The sequence below is a fragment of the Hemicordylus capensis genome, chromosome 6, assembly GCF_027244095.1.
Source record: "Hemicordylus capensis ecotype Gifberg chromosome 6, rHemCap1.1.pri, whole genome shotgun sequence".
In the NCBI taxonomy this organism is placed as follows: domain Eukaryota; kingdom Metazoa; phylum Chordata; class Lepidosauria; order Squamata; family Cordylidae; genus Hemicordylus; species Hemicordylus capensis.
This window is the reverse complement of record NC_069662.1, coordinates 10416676-10433216: the sequence shown is the minus strand read 5'-3', so window position 1 is coordinate 10433216 and position 16541 is coordinate 10416676. Positions and strand designations below refer to the sequence as shown.

General features: G+C 44.2%; 1 protein-coding gene across 1 annotated transcript; it reads left to right on the top strand.

Annotated features, from left to right (window-relative positions):
- The first annotated feature begins 1037 nt into the window (after positions 1-1037).
- Positions 1038-14567, top strand: LOC128329756 (vomeronasal type-2 receptor 26-like). Its single transcript, XM_053261380.1, has 6 exons — positions 1038-1228; positions 3911-4088; positions 6461-7321; positions 8146-8373; positions 10395-10521; positions 13669-14567. Exons 1-6 carry the CDS (start codon positions 1053-1055, stop codon positions 14565-14567), a joined length of 2469 nt encoding a protein of 822 aa, XP_053117355.1. The 5' UTR covers positions 1038-1052.
- Positions 14568-16541: the final 1974 nt, after the last annotated feature.

Genomic DNA, 16541 nt, shown 5'->3' with positions numbered 1-16541 from the left:
AGGCGGGCCTTCTCTGTAGCTGCTCCTGGGCTGTGGAATGCATTCCCAGCAGATATCTGCAATCTGAATTCTTTATTGACCTTCAGGAGAGCCCTTAAAACATATCTGTTTGGCCTGGCCTTCTAGGGTATTTAATTAGTTTTAATTGTTTTAATGCTGTAACCTGGTTTTCAGGTTTTTTAAATTGTTCTGATTATTTAATTGTTTTTTATGATGTTTTAATTGTTAATTGATGTTTTACATTGTTTATATTTCTGTTTTAACTGTTATTGGTTTTGTTTTCATGTCACACGTTGTGTGCGCATGCTGTGCGGCAGGCACACGCAGGTCAGCAGCGGGTACATGTGGGGAGGTTACTTCCACTTTTACTGGTCAACAAGGGGGCAGGGGCAGCAGGGAGGAAATTGGAGCGCTGGAGGGGGGAAAGTGGCAGGAGGGGTAAGTACAACCCTTAAAGCAAGACCCCCTCCCCGGCATCGGACCGCTGGACCGGGCCAGTTGCGAACTGGTTCGCAGGCCTCTAACATGCCCTGCAGACTGGTTCCTGCACATCCCTACTTCACTGCTAAGCCCCCGCACCTCTGTATGTTTTCTGTTTACTGTTCCTGATTTACTTCTGAGGTGGGCCAGAGAAGCTTTCTGCTACGTTGTGAATAACAAGTTTTACTTTGCAAGCTATCCAGAGAATCTGCAGTTCTGAGGATGTGATTACCTATCTTATAATTATCCAGTTGTTTTCAATTGCTTCTCTATGTCTCCAAGGAGTTCAAGAGGCCACTTTCAAACCTATGAACCAAGGCTGAAGGATGCTATTAATATTCCTGGTGTCATTCAGAGTCAGGGCTATAGACACACAAGGCTCCATCAGTCTGATCATTCATTCTTTGTCCAGATGGTCTTAGTTGATTCAGTTTAGTGACTGGCATCCAAGACAGGCAGTAAGGAACACTCAAATGACAAGAAAGGAACAGGAATCATTGTTATTGTCTACAATGATTCTTCCTCACTATGGTAGTTTGGGGCTGTTGGTATTGGTGTTGCTGCTGTCTCAGATGGTGTGCATGATTTCTATTGGGAAATGCCCCCTCAGTGATCCTCTTCCTATTCTTCACAAGTATTATCATCCAGGAGACCATATCATCGGTGGCATTATTTCTCAGATCTACATCTTTTCAAATGAAATAACTTTCAAAAAGTATCCATCTCCGGAACTCTCTGCTGAGCACATGTAAGGATTTTAGTTTTGAAATGCTCTCATAGACCTACAAAGAATTTGTGCTTTCTTTCTTTTGATAACATATCATATATCAAATATTCTCCCTGCCATCAGGATCATATCATCACGATGTGATGATGATGATGATGATGATGATGATGATGATGATGATGATGATAACGATGATTACCAGTGTTTAGATCAGGTGAATGTCCAAAATCCCAAGGAGACTTCTTGGGGCTATCAACCACAGTTTTAGAATGATCTTCTTGTAACAGCTTAGGCCCAGGATATTTAAGAGAATGTCTTCTTTGCCATGAGCCACATCGCCCACTGAGATCATCTGGAGATGTTCGACTGCAGTTGCCACTGGCTCGTCTGGTGGCTATACAGGGATGGGCCTTCTCTGTTGCTGCCCTGAGACTTTGGAATGTGCTCCCTGCTAAAATAAGAGCCTCCTCTTCTGTCAACATTTAAGAAGTCCCTAAAGACTAGTCTCATCACCCAAGCTTTTTAATTTGACTTTGGTTTTAAATTGTTTTAAGCATGTGAGTGTGCAGGAGCGTAGCAAGGTTGTAGTGGGTCCAGAGACAAGATTTTAAAATGCCCCCGCTCATGAAGTAAAGCAATCTTAAATAAGGCTGAATAATGTTAACAAAAAGCATGGTAAACCTATGTGCCACAATAGAATAACATCCTAAATTATTTTTTAAAAGGTTTTGTAAATTGTGGACGATGCAAGTCATTTAATGGTACTAGAAAAAGACATGCTGTTTTGGTAGCTCCAGGTCTTAACACTCACATCAGTTTTGGAGGATAAATACAACTGAAGGCTGAGGGAGTCAGTCGTGTGACTTGCCTCTGGGGCCCCCCCAAGGCAGTGGGCCCCCAGACAACTGTCTCCCCTTGCCCTATTATAGTTACGCACGCGCGCGCGTGTGTGTGTTTGTGTGTTTGTGTACTTGTTTTATGTAAACTGCCTAGAGATGAAAATTTGTGGTGGTATACAAATCTGATAGATAGATAGATAGATAGATAGATAATATGGCAATTTTTCATTTATTTGTATCCTCTGTCTAGAGGAACATAGGAAACTTTCTTACCATTGAGTAGTTCAATATTGTCAACATTGACAGGCAGTAGCTCTCAAAGGTTTCAGACAGCCTTTCCCAACCCCACCTGGAGACATCAGGGGACCACTGCTCCCTAAAACAGGGATTCCCAGATGTTGTTGATTACAACTCCCATATTCCCCAAGCAAAAGCCACTGCAGCTAGGGATTCTGGGAGTTGTAGTCAACAACGTCTGGGAATCCCTGTTAGAGGGAACAGTGCAGCAGATTGAACCTACTTCCGATTTGCGGAGGGCACTCCTGTATCTTATATTGGGGTCGTGGGGAGGGACTATGGAGTGCTTAGAGATTTCAGACATACCTTTTATCAAATGCTAGGTTTTTGCATCTCTTTTAATATGCATTTTAAGTTTTTTGACTGTCATTTGTAGTAATAAGCTAACTGGGCACCAGTGCAAATGCAAATGTGCTTATTCTTCAATTGTGTCATTCCTCTGGATGTCCGCCACTAGGAGGATAGTTTACCTTGATTTTAACCAAATACTTGTTAAATTTCCCCATGATGCTTTGGTGAGTATACTGGTCACAAGTATGCAGCCTAACTGATAATACCATCAGAAGGATTAACAACTGGTTTTGGAAACTGTACTCAAAGGAGTATTAAGTCCACATTAGTCAATACAAATCAGATTACATCTAGAGTACTGTGTTCAGTCCTTGATGTTGCATGTTGTAGTGATGTTCACCAGAAAGCCTTTCAAGGTAATGGCAGCAATATATCAGTCAGAGCCCATCCAGAAGGTTCTGGGCAGTCTGAACACTACTACAATGTTGAGAAGGATTTTGACAAATTGGAATGAGCTGATGGATGGATGGATGGATGGATGGATGGATTAAGTGCCGTCAAGTCAGTGTCAATAGAGAGATTCTCTCCAGGATGATCTGTCTTCAACTTGGCCTTTTAGGTCTCTCAGTGTGGAATGAGTTAAAGGAGGGTAATGAAGGTGAACAAACACTATGAGGAAAGTTTGAAAGAAAATAGTATGCTTAGCCTGGAGAACAATGAAGGGGGATATGATATAAAAAGGGCTGTCACACAGAAGAACGCAAATGCTTGTTCATTGCTGCCCTGGAGGCAGGATTCGATTTGCAAAGAACCATTTTATATTTTAAAAGGAAAAGCGATGTCCCTGTTCAGTGCAATACAGCATACCCCCATGCTTTTTGCTGGTGTCTCCATTGTGTTGATTTCTATGCTGTGAGCCCATTTGGTTTGGAATAGTCAATAGGAGAAATTTTCATTTTGATCAGGACAGTTGAGACTGGAACACCTCCCTTGCTTGACAGCTCTATTGGGAATGTTATCCCTCTGGATTTTCTGCATCTAGCAGTGGGGTGGACAAATGGAGCATGAGCCGTCCTTCAAGTCTATAATTTATGAAAAATATATTTAATTGGAATGTAACCTGTGAGTAATGTAGTGATGCCACATGTAATGCTGATTGCAGGTTCCTGACTCAGAACTACCAGCACATCTTGGCCTTGGAATTTGCTGCAAAGGAGATCAATGACAATCCCCAAATTTTACCAAATGTCACCCTCGGCTTTCACCTCTATAATAGCCATTTCACTGCAAGCTGGATCTACTTGGCCTCAATGGAACTTCTCTTCCGACACGGCAGATTCATCCCTAACTTCAAGTGTGGTGTCAAGAATAATCCAGTGGCAGTCATTGGGGGACCTAACTCAAATGTCTGTCTCCACATGGCAACGATCCTGTGCGGATACAAGATGCCACAAGTAAGATGTGTGCATGGAGCACATTATATTTGCTGTTCTTCATATAAATATGGCCTCCAAATCCTAGAGGCCATATTAATGCATGGGCAAATATTCTTGCAGCTCCAGATTTTAAAAAAATGTCTGACTCGATGGTGAGGCTGACATGCATGCATTGTGCATGCATTGTGGTATATCTGGAGGCCAGGACACATTTCCCTGGCCTCCAGAATGTCACACGGCTTGCAACAGTACCTGTTGTGTGAGCACAGGAGTCACATGGCTTGGATGAAGGCTTGATCATGTGGGGAGAAGGTAAGTTCAACCCTGCCTTCCCCATACCTGCCCTCCCTGACCCTGTACTGGTCACAACCTCTGTGTGTTTTCTGGGTTTCTTGACCCAAACAGAGGGTCTGCTTGTGTATTGCAGCTAGGGTAGGAGTTCCCCTGTCCACCAGCCCAGCTGCAAATGATCGTGTGAACAGGCCTTGTGTCTCATGTGGCACCTGCAATCTTGTGAGGGCCTCTCTTAGCTAAATGCAAGCATCTCTTTTGTGGGACATCAGGAAGATATGCAAAAAGCAACAAGTCTTAAAACACAGCAAGGCTATTCCCACGATCACTAGAAACCAGGCTAAGGGAGCCCAGTCCAGTTTCTAGTGATTATCAGAACCACCGGGCTTGCAGGTGAGCCTGGTGGTTCCAGGACAGCTAGCCTGCCTAGAAACCCCTTCCCTTAAATGAGGTTAATAGAGCGAGTGCTCATTGGCTTGATTGTGTGTCAGCTGTGGCTGCTTGCAGCGACAGCTGTTACACTTGGGGGGAGAGGGGAGGAGGACCCCAGGAATGCCCTGCACACTCACACAGTGCCTTCCTGGGGCTCTAGAGGCTGGGGGCCACATGGCGGCAGAGGTCCCCTTCCCCCTTCCCTTGAAGTTCCCCGGCAAGCTGTGGCTGGGCGCAGGAGCACCTGGTACAAAACAGCCACCCAGCTCCACTGTCAAGAACTGGGGCTTTCAAATCTTTCCCCCACTTTAAAGTAGAGTTTTAAATTTGCACCCCCCTCCTCTTTTGAGGGTTTTGTCCAGTAATTCCCTCTGATGAATCATAGTGCATACTACAACACATATACAGTATATTTGTCTCTATTCTGTTTGGCCCCAAGTACAACACAACACTAGAAAGATGACAGGGATCAATTAATGATCTGTACCAATCTCAGTGGCCTTACAGATGAAAGCTGCCTTTGACTCAAACTGCCAATGCGTACACCACTTCTGACATCCCTACTGCATATGGTGTATATCAGTGCATATCAATGGTGTACATTGGATGTGTTCACATGTAATGCAGAACTGAGGATACAATGGACCCTCGGTTCCATCCCTCCTCCTGATCCCTGCACTTACCTGTCCACATGCAAACATAAGCACCAGCCTCCTTTCTGCAGTCTGCAATACTGCAGAGCGGTGGGTAAACTGGCTGCCAGTCTTCCTCCTTTGCATGAAGAACAGTCGCCTGGGCCACACAGAGGCCAAGTGCACAGGCACGTGACCTACAAAATGGCCACCATGCCGCCAAATGAAGGCCAACAACCAGCCAAAGAGTGGCTGAACCAGCTGAGGGGTTGCATTTGGAAAGCTGGCGGGAGGAGGGTGCAGAAAATCCAGATGCAGGATTTGTTTGGTCCGGATTCGAACTGAACCAGGCCAGCTTGTTCCATGCACATCCATAGCACGCAATAAGATGTACAGGTTTGGGAACCTCTGGCTGCTCTGCCTCCAGTTTCCCGTTAGGTCCTAATTCGGCCATTCTTTTGTAGCAAAGTATATTTCAAGGCTGTCCATCATAACATTAAAACATACACACAAACCTTTGAATCCTCATTCATAAGCACTCAGCAGCTGCAGCCCCTTCAGTATCCACCTGTCATCTGTTTGGCGGGTGGGCAGGGCTTCCAGAGAGGCCTCCGTGCAGGCCTCACTGAAGCCAGAACTCTAGTGCTGACAGGCAGGCAGCAAGGAAGGAAGGAAGGAGGGAGGCAGGGTGCCCAGCGCTGGCTGCCCTTGCCCACCACAGCTCTGCCCAGCTTTTGACTCCTCAGGCTTAGTAATGGAGGTAGGATGTGATTTCCTTCTTGTGGTTATCCCGCCCCCCAGATATTTAGGGATTGATTGCCATAGAGTTTTAATATAAGGTGTGGGGGGGTGTAGGGCAGATTGAAATGACTCTGAATATTTAATTCAGAGATTGAGGAATTTGCTGGAATTTGCTGGAGATTGAGGAATTTGCTACTCATGAGTTGCCACGATGCAGCACCGTGCCACGGCGACACACAACCAGGAAAACAGCATCTTCTCCTCTCCTCTTTCTTGGTCTTTTTAAAACTTTAGCTCATATATGGCTCTGCTCCAGTGATGAAAAACAAAAGTGAAGCTGTTTTCTTCCACCGGATGTTTCCAAATGGGGCCCAACAGTATAAGGGGATTCTCCAGTTACTGCTGCATTTCACATGGACATGGATTGGGGTGATTACTCAGGATGAGGATAATACAGAGGAATTTACAGAGAATGTGCTTCCAATGTTTTCCCAGAATGGAATCTGCTTTGACTTCATAGAAAGATCCCCCAAACAAACTGTTTTTAGTGAAATCATTGACATATTGGAGGAGGGGCATAAAATACTCACTATTGTTTTGAAAAGTACTGCTAATGTTGTGATTGTGCATGGAGAAATTCACACCATGGTGACAATGAGAATGTTCAACTGGGGCTCGGAGTTTGAGAATAAACCACTGAAGACACTAGGTAAAGTGTGGCTTATGACTGCACAGGTTGATTTCACTTCATTTCCTTTTCAAAGAGAATGGGACATAGGTTTCCTCCATGGTGCTTTATCCTTCGGGTTTCACCCGAAAGTTGTGTTTGGATTTGAGAGATTTCTTCAGTCCAGAAATCCTACCTTAGTCAAAGAAGATGGCTTTATCCAGGAATTCTGGGAGCAGGCATTTGAATGTTTCTTCCCCAGCTCTGACGTAGACAAGATCAATGGTGGAATATGCACTGGGAAAGAGAAGCTGGAGACCCTTCCTGGAACTGTTTTTGAAATGAACATGACTGGCCATAGCTATAGCATCTACAATACTGTCTACGCCATAGCACATGCTTTGGATGTCATGCATTCATCTCAGTACAAACCCAGTCACAGAGCAAAAATGAATGGAGGGGGTTGGAACCATATGAATCAACATAAGGTAACATTCATGGCAGGTAACATCATGATCAGACTAATGTATAAGAGCTAATAATATATGTAGATGGAACAGACCCCCAGTTTTGAAGAACACTCTAAGGTTGTTCCTATGACCTTTTGCTGGGCTGGGGAAGATGGGCAGTGGGAAGGAAGGATAGGACCTACCTACCTTCCAGATTACCCAATTTTGACCTCAGCTGCACGGCTCATGTCCCCACATGACCAGTGCTGCCATGAGCTGGGCAGCATTCTGGAGGTCAGGAAGATGCATCCCCATCTCCAGATATCTCACAATGCACCATGTGATTCTTCTTCACTGGAGGTCTCCAGACAGAGTCTGGATAGCCATCTGTAAGGGATGCTCGTAGCAATTTCCTGCTATGAGTATGGGGTTGAACTAGAAGGCCTCCAAGGTCCCTTCCAACACTAATGTTGGAAGGGACCTTGCTAAATATGCTAAATAAATAAATGAATAAATAATTATGTATCATGCTTTTATTCCATGTCATGTCACATTGGGCATGGCCTCAACTTTACAGCCATCTTGTTTATGTCTATCCATATTATACCTAAAATGGGCTGCAATCTTTGTGGCCAGGCCTGTTGTTGTTTTATGTATTAGGATACTGTGCATGGGAATTGGTAAAAGAAAATTGTGAGGTTGTATTTAGGTACTTCCATGCTACTAATACTCTGTCTGCTACAAAAATCTGTTGAAAGCTTTCAAAGTGTCTAGTAACCATAACACTCAAATGTGAACGGTTATCACCCTGTCACATATGAACATCTTCTTGTACATCCTCTTTAATCCCCTTTTAAATTTAGCTCCATCACTTTCTGAGAAGTGTCTCATTTAACAACACTGCTGGGGAAAAGATTTCCTTTGATCAAAATAGGGAAATAGAAGTGGGATTTCATATTTTCAACTGGATCATTTTGCAAAACCAATCATTGGTAAGAGTCAAAGTTGGAAGAACAGATCCAGAGGCTCCCTCAGACAAGCTGCTCACCCTTCTTGAGGACGCCATTGTGTGGCCAAAGAGATTTAACCAGGTGGGATCCCAACCACATGTGAGGGTGAATCTAATCATTTTCCTAGTGTTCAAAAATTGGTTTAGGGTACAGAAACTGCATTGATCACTGGGGCTCCACTCCATGTGACATTACTAGCAGAGCACAGTTGACAGGGGTGCAGTCTGTCATATCTGGGTACCTGAAGAACACCTACTGATTTGGCTATCAAGGGCCCTGCTTTGTGTCTCACTGTTTCACATCCAGGGGTGGAGCTCTAATTGGGCAGACGTGTTCAAGGAACATATGCCCACCATCTGGGAGCCACCTCTTCCCTCCCCACCACCAGCCAGCTGCCACATCTGTGTCTTTCATTTGTAGCCAGTTCCAGGCCAGGTGGAAGAAGGAAGTTCCTGTTCAGGGCTTTCCTCCTTCCCACCTCCTGGAAGCTAGTAGAACGTGGAGTGGTGGAGTGACACAGTGGGCAGAGAGAGGCAGAAAGAGGCAATGCAGGCCGTGAGAAGCGGAAGAGGCTGCCCAGGTGGTGGCTGAAGTAGCAGCAACAGGGCTACCAATAGTAAGGGGAGTTGCATGCTACTGCAGATGGTGGCTGGTGCCACATGCCAGTGCTATGTCAGTGCATCTCATTGATTGTAGCTTTTGAAAGGGCACAAAAATGTATTTATTTCACGAGTGGGTTTTTTAAAAGCTTTTTATACTACACCACCACCCCCGTGCCCTCCTGCAATTTTATAGCTATAATTCTCTGACAGTTTTATCTTCTATAGTACTTTGGTTAAGTTTTCCTTCCTGGAGGCCTTCTGAGGGGGAAGAAGCTTTTGTAGGGGCCCACCAAAATATATACAGGTCTAAAATCCTTTATCCGGACTCCCGAAATCCAGAAAGCTCTGAAATCCAGATACCACACCGGGGGGGGGGGATGATTGTAGCTTCAACCTCTTAGACACAAAAAAAACCCCTCAGCCCCCAAACCAATCCCAGCCCCAACTCAGCAGCTATCAGAGTATATGCAGTACTGTATAACAAAGCAGCAAAAAGCCCGCAACTCACATAGAGAACATTACGGCGGCTCTGTAATCGGCTGGGAAGCATTGGGGCCGGGATTGGGCGGGATGTGCAGTTTGCAGGAGTGATAGCTTATGGCCCCTAAACCCGCTGTTGCTGCTTCCTCAGCTCGTTAGCTCCCCTTTTGTTACCTGCCTTCTGTTTACTGCCTCTCAAGCACTGCCACTCACATGCTTCTCAAACCGGTCTGAGAGAGGGGAAAGAGGGAAGGCGGGAAGGAGTGCAATCCCATTGAAAAGCGTGGGTGAGGGGAAGGAGGGGAAGCGGGAAGAAGCTTGGCGGGAAGGCGCAAAGAAACTTCAGGGGTTGCTGAGACCCTCTGCCAAAGTCCACCTACCCTCTGCCAAAGCCAAGCCTGGGTTGCAAGGAGGGAAGGAACTTCAGGGGTTCCAAGTTATCTCATTTATGAAAATATTCTGAAATCCAGAAAAATCCAAAAGCCAGAACACCTCTGGTCCCAAGCAGTCCGGATAAAGTATTCTCGACCTGTATGTCTATTTTGGGTTTGGGGCTTGAAAAGGTAGTGGTTAGTTTTTGCTTTGCAAAGACTTCCATCTCTGTGGATCACAGCAGAGGCCAGAGTGCTCCCCTTTCCCATGGCTGCAAGCCATTTTCTTTCCCAGAATGCACTAGGAAAACACCAATACCTGTTGCTTGCTAGCACTGCCATTTCCACCATCAGAGATGGCTGTATTCAAGGCTAGAATAAATGCTGTTCCACACCTGCTGAATGGTACTCCCTCAGCCTCTGAAACTGGTTTGTTGCTTTTGTGGGTGTCTCCCATAAGAGGGATGAACACACACTTCCACATTCTCCATCAACGAAAGAAGCAGAGAAAAGGGGGATACTCAGTCTGCCCTTGGTATTTATGTGCTTGATTCTGTCCCCTTTTCATCAGTTTAGATTGCTGTTGTATCTAGGATATAAAATTATTAAGTAAAGCAAACAAATTTTCTTCTCTTTCATTTTTGGACAGGCACGACCCCTATCTCTTTGTAATAACAACTGCCGTTCTGGTTACAGGAAGACAAAGCTGGAAGGGAAGCCATTTTGCTGCTATGCTTGCCTCCCATGTCCAGGAGGGAAGATTTCAAACTGGAATGGTGAGAAACAGTGACTGCTTCAAGTGTCCAGAGCAACAAAGCATTTGTGAAAAGACTTTATCCTTGCACTGGCTAGTTGTGCTAAGAATGGAGCTTATGTTCTAGACTAGCGCTAGCACAATCATGCTTGAAGGTGTGCAAGAGTTGCACACCTATGGCATGCCCCATTTATTTCAGTGGGAAATTTTTAGCAATAACACACTTGCACAATCTCTGGTTTGTTGGTGTGTTGGTTTTTGTTTTTGGTGAAACTAAGCAATCCTCTGATGCTAGTGCAAAACACTCATTCCACTTGCAGTTCCTTGCTCTGGATATTGGCTATTGAATATAGGAACATAGAAAGCTGCCTTCTATTGAGTCAGACCATTGGTCTTTCTAGCTCAATATTGTCTACACGAATTGGAAGCAGTTTCTCCAAGGTTACAGGCAGGAGTCTCTCCCAGCCCTATCTGGAGATGCCAGGAGGGAACATGGAACCTTCTGTATGAAAGCATGCAGGTGCTCTTCCCAGAGTGGTTCTGTCCCCTAAGGGGAATAGCTTACAATACTCACATGTATTTATTTATTTATTAACATATTTTTATACTGCCCAAAACTTATGTCTCTGGGTGGTTTACAACAAAATAAAAACAGAAAGTAAAACATTAGTTAAAACAAAAACAAAAAGTTTGAAACATTACAACAATTTAAAATTTTTTAAAGAATATATTAAAACAGCATTAAAACCATTAAAACAATATTAATTAAAATCCTGTGTGAACAGATGCATCTTTAAAGACTTTTTAAAAGCTGTCAGAGTTGGGGAGGCTCTTATTTCACCAGGGAGTGCATTCCAAAGCCTCAGGGCAGCAGCAGAGAAGGCCCATCCCTGAGTGGCCACCAGATGAGCTGGTGGCAAATGCAGACGGACCTCTCCCATTCAGATGCAAGCCAGGATGGATCCTGCTTAGCAAATTGGAGAATTCATGCCTGCTACCACAAGACCAGCAAGGATCCTCCTTACATACATTACACCAGTGGGTATGGAGTAGGAACTCATGGTAATTGAAATGTTGATCACAATTCAATATTGTGGAGGTTTTTTATCAAATGATCTGGCATCCAAACATTTTGGATGGCCTGAACCAGCCAAAAAGAATGAATTTGCCAAAACCTTCTCACACTACAGACACTCTGCAGATGGAAGACAGCTGGTCTTGTGGTAGCAAGCATGAATTGTCCCCTTTGCTAAGCAGGGTCCACCCTGGTTTGCATTTTGAATGGGATGTGAGCACTGTAAGATGTTGTCCTAAGGGGATGCGGCAGTAGCTCGGTTGAAGAGCATCTGCTTCGCATGCAGAAAGACCCAGGTTCCCTCCCTGGCTTCTCGAAGATAGGGCTGGAGAGACTCCTGCCTGCAACCTTGGAGAAGCTACTAGTTTTTATCTGTCTACTAGTGGTAGACAGATAGGGGTGCCTACCACCCAAAAAATCCCAAGGTAATTGGACACTCCTCTGATTATTGGTGAATTGTTAAAATATTTTTGAATTCCTCATAGAGAATAATGAGGATTGCAGCAAATGTATAGCTTCACGTCGGGGGGAAAGGGGTGTTGTAGAGTGGAGTGTGGTGGGTGGTAGTTCCTAGGGTGGGCAAGGAAGCTACCTGAATTATTTGAAAGGAATTGGGCAAAGGGGTGATTTTTAAGTGATTTTTGAAGTTTACGCGTCTTTAAGGTTTTTCTCCACAAAGAAGCATGGAGGTGTCAGCAAATGTATAGCTTCACGTCGGGGGGAAAGGGGTGTCGTAGAGAGGAGTGTGGTGGGTGGTAGTTCCTAGGGTGGGCAAGGAAGCTACCGGAATTATTTGAAAGGAATTGGGCAAAAGGGTGATTTTTGGTTAATTGTTGAAGTTTACGTGTCTTTAAGGTTTCCCCCCATTAGATATAATGAAGGGTGTATAGCTTCACGTCGGGGGAAAGGGGTGGCCTAGAGTGGTGTGGGGTTGGTGGTAGTGCCGGTTAGGGGCAGGGAAGCTACCTGAATTTTTTCAAAGGATTTGGGCAGAGGGCTGATTTTTGGTTAATTGTTGAAGTTTACGCGTCTTTAAGGTTTTTCCTCATAATAAGTTATAATGGAGCTTTCAGCAGCCCCATAAGTGCACTTGGGGGGTGCTGGGGTGGCCCAGAGCGAGTGGTGGTGTAGTGCACATAGGGTGCCAACCACCCCCATGGGTTTCTAACCCATGGGGTACTTGGTTCTGTTGTTTCTGAGGTGTCCTGAGTGTGGATTCTATGATAGCAAATAAGAGTGGATTCATGGTGTCTCATTGAAAATCTCATTTGCTATCATAGAATCCACACTCAATACCTCAGAAACAAGAGAACCCTGTACCCCATGGGTTAAAAACCCATGGGGGTGGTTGGCACCCTATGTGCACTACACCACCACTCACTCTGGGCCACCCAGCACCCCCCAAGTGAACTTATGGGGCTGCTGACACCTCAATGCTTCTTTATGGGGAAAAACCTTAAAGACGCGTAAAATTTAACAATTCCCCAAAAATCAGCCCTCTGCCCAAATCCTTTGAAAAAATTAAGGTAGCTTCCTTGACCCTACCTGGCACTACCATCAACCCCACACAGCTCTAGGCCACCCCTTTGACCCCCGCGTGAAGCTATCAATTTGCTGACACCTCAATGCTTCTCTATGGGGGAAAACCTTACAGACACGTAAACTTCAACAATTCTCCAAAAATCAGTCCTCTGCCCCATCACTCTGAAATTGGGGTGGTAGCCTCCAGCCATTATGCACTACCACCCCACCCCACTATTTTGCCCCTGGGACCCAAAATTCAGGCTGACATCACTTGAGACCTTTTTGCATTCAAATCAATGGATGCAAAAAGGCGGGGAATTCAAAGAGATGTCATCCTGAATCACCCGAATTTTTCGGGCCCAAAATTCAGGTGATTCGGCTCAGCCCCCCCAAAATATCAGGGGACATCGGGGGTGATTTGGTTTGGACCCGAATCACCCGAAATTGCTCATTTCGGGCACAGATCGTTCTGTGCCCGAAATTTTTTGCACATCCCTATTTTCTAATATTCTAGTTTAATTAATGCATGCTAGAATATACAGTGAAATAGCAAATTACATTCTTTTTCAGACACAGATGACTGTTTTCAGTGTGCAGAAGATCATTATACAAACAATAACCAAGATGGATGCATTCCAAAAGTGATAACCTTCTTATCCTATAAAGAACCTCTGGGAACCATCTTGGCCACTTCTGCCCTTTCCTTTTCTCTCATCACAGTTTTAATCCTTGGGGTCTTCATTAAAAACCAGGACACTCCCATCGTCAAAGCCAACAACCGGAGCCTCACCTATACTCTCCTCATCTCCCTCCTTCTCTCCTTCCTCTGTGCTTTCCTGTTCATTGGCCGACCAGAAAAGATGTCATGCCTCCTTCGACAAATTGCTTTTGCCATCCTCTTCTCATTGGCAGTTTCTTGCCTTTTGGCCAAAACCATCATTGTGATTCTAGCCTTTATGGCTACTAAACCAGGATCCAAGATGAGGAAATGGATGGGGAAAAGACTAGTAATATCCATTGTTCTTTCCTGCACCCTCATTCAAGCAGTTATTTGTACTGTATGGCTAACGATCTCTCCGCCTTTCCCAGATGCTGACATGCAGTCAATGAATGAAGAAATTGTCCTGGAATGTAATGAAGGTTCGACTCTCATGTTTTGCTGTGTTCTGGGTTTTATGGGCTCCCTGGCTATTTTCAGCTTCACTGTGGCTTTTGTGGCCAGGAAGTTACCTGACAGTTTCAATGAAGCCAAATTCATCACCTTCAGCATGTTGGTATTTTGCAGTGTTTGGCTATCCTTTGTTCCAACCTACCTGAGCACAAGAGGAAAATATATGGTGGCTGTGGAGATCTTCTCCATTTTAGCTTCCAGTGTTGGGATACTAGGTTGCATCTTTTCCCCCAAATGTTACATTATTATGTTGAGGCCTGATCTGAACAAAAAAGAAAAATTAATGGGAAGCAAATAAGCAAACCATCTATGGCTAAATTTATGAATGAATAAATGTACTTTATGGCCCTGTTATGGTGCTGTTAGTCAGCACCCAATCAAATATTGTCTTGAGCTGTTTCAGTGCCTGTGATTTCCACTGTGGTATTTATTCCTTAGTTAAAATATAAACCTTTATAGCTTTGCAGCTATAAATTTCATAGTCTGTGGGAGAAGGCAATGTTAAACCACTCCTGTATTTTACCAAGAAAACCACATGGATAGACGAGATAGAATTATTATTATCTATTTACACAGTCAGACAGGTGTTATTGACTGGTTTGTTTTATCCAGACATCGAGTCCTTCCCAAGGACCTGGGATGGCTGAATTTTATCATCAATACTGTTGGTTATTATAGATATCATCGCAAAATATAGGCTGTTCCCAGTAAAGCTGCTTTTTGTAACTGGCTGATGGTGATTTCTGTGGCCCCCATGGTGTTGAGGTGCACTTCAAGATCTTTTGGAACTGCACCCAGGGCACCAATTACCACTGGGATTATTTTGGTCTTTTTCGGCCACAGCCGTTCAATAATCTTGTTTACACAGTCAGACAGGTGCCACCGACTCGTTTATTTTATCGAGACAGCGAGTCCTTCCCAAGGACCTGGGATGGCTGAATTTTATCATCAATACTGTTGGTTATTATAGATATCGTCGCAAAATATAGGCTGTTCCCAGTAAAGCTGCTTTTCGTAATTGGCTGATGGTGATTTCTGTGGCCCCTATGGTGTTGAGGTGCTCTTCAAGGTCTTTTGGAACTGCACCCAGGGCGCCAATTACCACTGGGATTATTTTGGTCTTTTTCTGCCACAGCCTTTCAATTTCAATTTGTAGATCTTTGTATTTGGTGATTTTTTCTATTTCTTTTTCTTCTATTCTGCTATTGCCGGCTATTGCTGTGTCGATTTTTTTGACTTGTTCTTCTTTCTTCTCGACTACAGTTATATCTGGTGTATTGTGTGGCAGATGTTTGTCTGTCTGTAGTCGGAAGTCCCATAATATTTTTACATCTTCATTTTCTTCAACTTTTTCAATTCGTCCCACCAATGTTTGGCTACAGGTAGCTTGTATTTTTTACAGATGTTCCAGTGTATCATCCCTGCTACCTTGTCATGCCTTTGTTTGTAGTCAGTCTGTGCGATCTTTTTACAACAGCTGATTAGGTGGTCCACTGTTTCATCTGCTTCTTTACAAAGGCAGCACTTGCTGTTTGTTGTGGATTTTTTGACTTTTGCTCTTATTGCATTTGTTCTTAGTGCCTGTTCTTGCGCAGCCAGTATTAAACCCTCTGTTTCTTTCTTCAAGTTGCCATTCTTAAGCCATTACCAGGTCTTGGTGATGTCTGATTTTCCACTTATATTGTGCAAATATTGACCATGCAGGGGCTTCTTTTTCCATTTTTCTGCTCGGTACTTGACTTGTTCTTTCTTGTAGGCCTGCTTTGTTTCATTGGTGTTGAATAGTTTTGCGTTATTGACCATTTTAAGTGCATCTTCTTCACTGTCCTTGATATATTCTTCAAGACCTCTTTTCTCCTCCTCTACTGTTTGATGGACTTGCAGCATTCCTCTTCCACCTGAGCTGCGAGGGAGGTATAGCCTATCGTATTATTATTATTATTATTATTATTATTATTATTATTATTATTATTATTGATTTGATTTCTATACCGCCCTTCCAAAAATGGCTTAGCGAGGTTTACACAGATAAATAATAAATAAATAAGATGGCTCCCTGTCCCCAAAGGGCTCACATTCTAAAAAAACCCACAAGATAGACACCAGCAACAGTCACTGGAGGTACTGTGCTGGGGGTGGATAGGGCCAGTTACTCTCCCCCTGCTAAATAAAGAGAATCACCAAAGAGTTAAAAGGTGCCTCTTTGCCCCTGCTAAATAAAGAGAATCACCAAAGAGATAAAAGATTCCTCTTTGCCCAGTTAGCAGGGGGT

What these genes read in the sequence shown, in the direction of transcription:
- LOC128329756 (XM_053261380.1), top strand. Translation starts at nt 1,053, where the DNA reads ATGGTGTGCATGATTTCTATTGGGAAATGCCCCCTCAGTGATCCTCTT. An exon ending in GAACTCTCTGCTGAGCACAT is followed by an intron (nt 1,229 to 3,910) that starts GTAAGGATTTTA and finishes CCTCTATAATAG; the next exon opens with CCATTTCACTGCAAGCTGGA. An exon ending in ACCATATGAATCAACATAAG is followed by an intron (nt 7,322 to 8,145) that starts GTAACATTCATG and finishes TTTTAAATTTAG; the next exon opens with CTCCATCACTTTCTGAGAAG.